This window comes from Mirounga leonina, unplaced genomic scaffold (genome assembly GCF_011800145.1).
Source record: "Mirounga leonina isolate KUSES-001 unplaced genomic scaffold, KU_Mleo_1.0 Mir_418, whole genome shotgun sequence".
NCBI lineage: Eukaryota > Metazoa > Chordata > Mammalia > Carnivora > Phocidae > Mirounga > Mirounga leonina.
The window spans coordinates 13,724,378-13,730,377 of record NW_023270739.1 but is presented as its reverse complement, the minus strand read 5'-3'; the positions used below and the strand labels follow the sequence as shown (position 1 = coordinate 13,730,377).

Here is a 6,000-nt window from a genome sequence, read left to right as displayed (position 1 = left end):
ACTTTAGCGGGGCGCCTGGGTGGCTCAGTGGTTAAGCGTCTGCCTTCGGCTCAGGTCATGATCCTGGAGTCCCAGGATCGAGTCCCGCATCAGGTTCCCTGCTCAGCAGGGAGTCTGCTTCTCCCTCTGACCCTCCTCCCTCTCATGCTCTCTGTCTCTCATTCTCTGTCTCAAATAAATAGGTAAAATCTTTAAAAAAAACAAACAAACAAAACTTTAGCGGGGCGCCTGGGTGGCTCAGTGGTTAAGCGTCTGCCTTCGGCTCAGGTCATGATCCCGGGGTCCTGGGATTGAGCCCCGCATCGGGCTCCCTGCTCCACAGGAAGCCTGCTTCTCCCTCTCCCACTCCCCCTGCTTGTGTTCCCTCTCTCGCTGTGTCTCTCTCTGTCAAATAAATAAATAAAATCTTAAAAAAAAAAAAAAGATACCAGAGATAGGGAACCCTTGAAACATTACCATGTTTGTGGAGAGAAACTCCCAATAGGGACCAATGAACAAGGTGCTCTAAAAGAAATATAGGGCGCCTGGGTGGCTCAGTTGGTTAAGCGACTGCCTTCGGCTCAGGTCATGATCCTGGAGTCCTGGGATCGAGTCCCGCATTGGGCTCCCTGCTCAGCGGGGAGTCTGCTTCTCCCTCTGACCCTCCCCCTTCTCATGCTCTATCTCATTCTCTCTCTCAAATAAATAAATAAAATCTAAAAAAATAAAAATAAAATAAATAAAAGAAAAATATAAACATCATACTGAACTTCTTTCAATTCCTCAAAATCCCCTCCCCACCTTTTTTGTTAAAGTAGCTACGACTAACCCCTACCTGGAATACTCTCTCTTTCTTTTCCTATCCCCCCTCCTAAAATTTCTATTAGCATGGCTAGTGATCCTTTAGATTGCAGCTAAAATCACTTCCTCTTTGGGACACCTGGGTGTCTCAGTCGTTAAGTGTCTGCTTTCGGCTCAGGTCATGATCCCAGGATCCTGGGATTGAGCCCCACATTGAGGTCCCTGCTCAGCAGGAAGCCTGCTTCTCCCTCTTCCATTCCCCCTGCTTGTGTTCCCTCTCTCGCTATCTCTCTGTCAAATAAATAAATAAAATCTTAAAAAAAAAAAAGGAAGCTGTCAAAAAAGTGACAAAAAGCCCACAGAACGGGAGAAAATATTTACAAATCATATATCTGATTAAGCTCTAGTATCCAAAATATACAAAAGCCCCTTACAACTCAACATTAAAAAGACACACATTCCAAGAAAATGAGTAAAGGATTTGGATGCACATTTTCCCAAAGAAGATACACAAATGACCGATAAGCACATGAAAAGGTGCTCATCATTAGTCATCAGGGAAATGTAAGTCAAAGCTGCAATGATATACCATTTCACACCTACCACTAAAATAGGAAAGACAGACAATAGGCAAATGTTGGTGAGGACGTGGATAAATTGGAACCTTTCTACATTGCTACAGGGATAGTGAAATGGTGTAGCCACTTTGGCAAACAGCTTGGTAGCTCCCGCAAAAGTTAAAGAGTTACCATATGACTCATCAATTGCACTCCTAGGTATATACCCCAGAGAACTGAAAACATGTGTTCACACAAAAACTTACACATGAATTTTCATAGCAGCATTATTTATAATAGCCAAAGAGTGAAAACAACCCAAATGTCCATTCACTGAGAGATGGATAAACGAAATGTTGTCTATCCATACCACAGAATACTATCTGGCCAAAAAAACGAGTGAAGTACACAACACACACAACAACGTGGATGAACCTTGACCACATGGTGCTCAGTGAAAGAAGTCAGGTACAAAAGGCCACAAATTGTGTGATTCCATGTATAGGAAATATCTACAGTAGGCAAATCCGCAGAGACAAAAAGAGATTAGTGGTTTCTGGGGGCTGGGGGAGGGGGAGAACAGAGGATGACTGTCAGTGGAGTCAGGGTTCCTTTATGGGGTGATAAAAATGTTCCATAATCAGAAAGAGGTAAATGGTTGCACAACTCTGTGAATATACTTAAAACCACTGAACTGTACATTTTAAAAGGGTGAATTTTGGGGTGCCTGGGTGGCTCTGTTGGCCTACTCTTGATTTCAGTTCAGGTCATGATCTCAGGGTCCTGGGATTGAGCCCCATGTCAGGCTCCGCACTCCGCAGGGAGTCCACTTGAGATTCTCTCTCTCCCTCTCCTTGTGCCCCTCCCCCTGCTCGTTCACGCTCTCTTTCTCTAAAATAAATAAATAAGTATTTTTAAAAAAAGGTGAATTTTATCGTGTCTGAATTTTATCTCAATAAAATAGCTATCTCAAAAAGGTCATAAATGTAAAAACAAGTGAACAAAAGGCATAGCATTCCCTTATAGCTTATGAATCTTAATGATGTAGATTTCAGGCAGCATGGAGAAGCTTACATAATCCACGACTAGCTCCGCTTCTTGATCTTCTCCTCTTAGTTTCCTCACAACTTTTTGGATGAAGTCTTCAAACTTGGTGGCCATGTAGACATCTTCATTCTGTAGCTGAAGCCCACCACACTTCTGTCTGATCTCTTCAACCAGCCTTAAAGTAAGAAGCAACTCACATTACTTACATTTTTAAAAGGGTTTAGGGGAACCATATTATTACATTTGTCAAGTTGCTTTGAGATAAGACATGTCACATGCCTATTTATAGCCTATGAGATCTTCCATGATAATACTTGGAGAAATTGGATAAGACCGGGAGAACAAAATTAAAAAGCTGTCTTGAAGGACAGTGGATATTCTTTTGTTTTTAACTTTGTATATGGCTAAAAGTAAAAGAAACCAAGGCAAAAACATTTTACCTACTTGCAAGCAAGATAATAAGGGGCACATAAAATCAGTTCCTTCCCTTTCAAAGGTAAGCAAGGAATGAGAAATAAAGTCCCTAACTGTAAAGATTATGAAACAAAAGTCATATGGTATAATATTGTCTCTAGATCATGTATAAGAATGAAACAAACATGTGCTTGTACATGGTTAGTGTAGCTACTAAGTAGAATCATGCACTAGGTCAAGATAATTTTTGAAGTCTCTTCCGATGCTTTGATTTTTTGCTGTTAATTTTTCAAATTATAGCTGTTATTTGCCATTTCTGGAATAGCACTTGTGATAGATGCAGGACAGAAAGACCACCTTGGTTGTTGTTCAGTCATTTCTTCTCCAAGAGAGATGAGGTGCTTTGGCCGTTCAAGATAACAGTATCAGGTGATTATAGTAATTCAGATACTCAAGCGGAAAATGGGCAATTCTTGAGGAGTATCTTGCTAGCGAAAAAATAGCGTTAACAGTATAGTATTGAAATCTTTAGTTGAGCAAATTAGAAGTTTCAGGGAACTCGTGAATCATAGCTGAGAAATTTGTAATTTGAGGAACCAAAACTCTTGACTTTGATAATACTATTTGCTCTGGAGATGATTATTTGGATTACTGGAATAAAAGTTCCATGAATGAAGGAACTTTGTCCTGTTCATGACTGTATTCCCAGTGCCAAAACTGTTCCTGATATGTCGTACATATGCAATGAATTTTGTGGAATAAATGAGTGAATAAGCGAATAAACAGAATGATCATCAAGAACACTCACTTTTTTTGACATGAGGAGCAGCACTCTTTAACTTATTTAATTAGCGAATGGCTGTAGTGTGGCCCTCAACAAAAAAATATCTCTGCAAGACTCTCTGCTATTAGTATCCTCGCAGACCTTTTATTTAATTTATTTATTTTGCCATAAAAGAGAGAGTTCTAGGACTCTAGCTCTTTCAACTTGCCATAAACCTCTATAGAGAAATTCTGACTATAGGGTAATTATTCTTCCTCTTGCAAGTATCCTGATAGTCCTTATTCTAGATATATCTTACTGGGTAATTTAGAGGGATAGGAAAAAAAGATATTGGGGGAAGTACGATCAACGTCGGGTATCCTTCTGAATCAGACTATGTAGGTAATTCCTGATAAACGTTCTCAGCCAGAACTTCCCATTCCAGTGCCATATTGGAGGAAAATTATTTAAGAAATGTGAGGACAGATTTTTAAAAAAGAAACAAACAATTACAAGCATTGGTTTTCTAGGTATACAGGACATATGAAAACAACTCCTGGCTAGCAACAAAGAGGAAGGAACAAATATACGTGTTTGACCATGGAAACAAACAATCCAAAAAAGAGGAAGAAAAGAGAAACAGAGTATAGTGGGTATGGTAAAGTGATAACATCCAGAACAAAGGATTGGATTGGATTTTCAAAGTCAAAGTCAAAATCTGGAGGGGAGGGGTGTGAGTCAACAGGGTGACTGTTTTACCGGACAACATCCATTGAGCTGGCTCCAGATTTAAAGAAGTCTGTGGAGTCTTCAATAACAGGAACATTGCTTAAAATTCCAGCCCAGATGACCTGTACAGCAAGGGTAATTTTTATGAAGGACGTGCCATGAAGAACACAGTGGCAGAAACTGGCCAGCTCCTCAACCAAAACTACTTTTTTTCATCTCGGATACCTTGCTTGACTACATTTTTCAGCATCTCTTCAAGGTAGATGCAGCCATGTGACCGACTCCTAGCCAATGAATATGAGTGGAAGTGAACCTGACTCCTAGCCTTGACCCATGAAAAACCTCCTTCACACAATTCTCTGTGCTCTTTTGCCCTTCTTGGCTGTCTGAAATGTAGATGACCCCTACGGTGACCTTGAAAATAGCAGAGCTTGGGTCCCCGAATGACTCCACCCCTAGTCCTTACATTCCAGCTTCACCCCTCACCCCCATGCCGACCTAGAACTGCCTTGCATAATTCTGTGAGTGAGAAATAAATTTGCATACAAATTTTGGAGTTAATTTCCTACTGTAGCTCATACAAAAAAAGAGGCAAGAAAGTGCTATGCTCACTACTCTGAAGACTGATGGTCCAGTTACAAAATGGCTTCAGTTTCAAGATAAGAGTAACATTAAGGACATCACATGTTCACCTTGATGGTCCCTGCCACCTTCACCTCCTCGGCTGTAAGTTCTACCACCGATGTCTCCCCGGCTGAAAAGTACTGAGAAGCAGGGATCATTCTTCCATCTTCAAACTGCAGATTTCTCACCATTAGCTACAAAATAGCAACAAAACAAGCAGAAGAACGGAAGATTAGGACAATTCAAAAGTGAGGTCGGTGTTACATATTATAGGAATACAAGGATCAGCGTATTCGGCAAATACAAAAATATGGGGTGAAAGCACTCACCATTATGTGTAAAAGGACTGAAATGGTATTTTACTAATGGCAGCAGAAAGGAGAAAGTGAAGTCTAGGGGTAGATACACCTCGAAATGGATAATAAGCTACTGAAAAATGTATATATTTAGACTGAGGCTCATTATAACTCCTCTTCCTCCTCCCACTACTACAACGATCAGTTCTCCACCTCCTCTTACTGCCTTCCTCTGAACACTTACTCTGCAGCAGGCATGGTGCTAGGTATGTATGTATGTGTCTTATTTAATCTCATAAGTCCTGGTGGAAGCAGGTGCCGTTATTATCCCCATTTTACTGATACGGAAATGGAGGCTCAATGAGGTTAAGTAATTTGCCCAACACCACACAGCTAGTAAGTCACAGAGCTGGGGTTACAGCCCAGACCTAGCTGGACCCTGAAGCCTACAATTTTAATTATTGATCTACCCTGCATGCTACCAGAATATATGTGCAACCTGCGAATTCCCCTTGCTTTCTTCAAAGAGTCCCCCGAAGCCAAGAGCCCCTGCTCCCAAGCATGGGCAGTGTGAGTGCTGCATGGGAGGCAAGGCAATGAGCATCCAAAGAGTCCCACATCCATCGTATTGATCCTGCCAGCCTCCAGCAGTGGGAACGCAGACCGGTGAGACTATGCTCTGTTTTATAGACGGAGAAATGAAGACTCAGAGGGGAGAAGCATCCTCCCCAAGACCGGTAAGTGGCAGAGGAATGGTTTGCATCCGGTTTTCTGACTAAATTCCAAACTC

General features: G+C 41.4%; 1 protein-coding gene across 1 annotated transcript in view; it reads right to left on the bottom strand.

Annotated features, from left to right (window-relative positions):
• The window catches only part of ALDH1L2 (aldehyde dehydrogenase 1 family member L2), a 63,739-nt gene that overhangs the window by 32,272 nt on the left and 25,467 nt on the right, over window positions 1–6,000 (bottom strand). The window contains exons 8-10 of the mRNA XM_034987683.1: window positions 4,983–5,108; window positions 4,321–4,412; window positions 2,412–2,559 (exon numbers count right to left, since the gene is read on the bottom strand). Coding sequence (XP_034843574.1) covers window positions 2,412–2,559; window positions 4,321–4,412; window positions 4,983–5,108 — 366 coding nt within the window. The remainder of the gene's footprint in view (window positions 1–2,411; window positions 2,560–4,320; window positions 4,413–4,982; window positions 5,109–6,000) is intronic.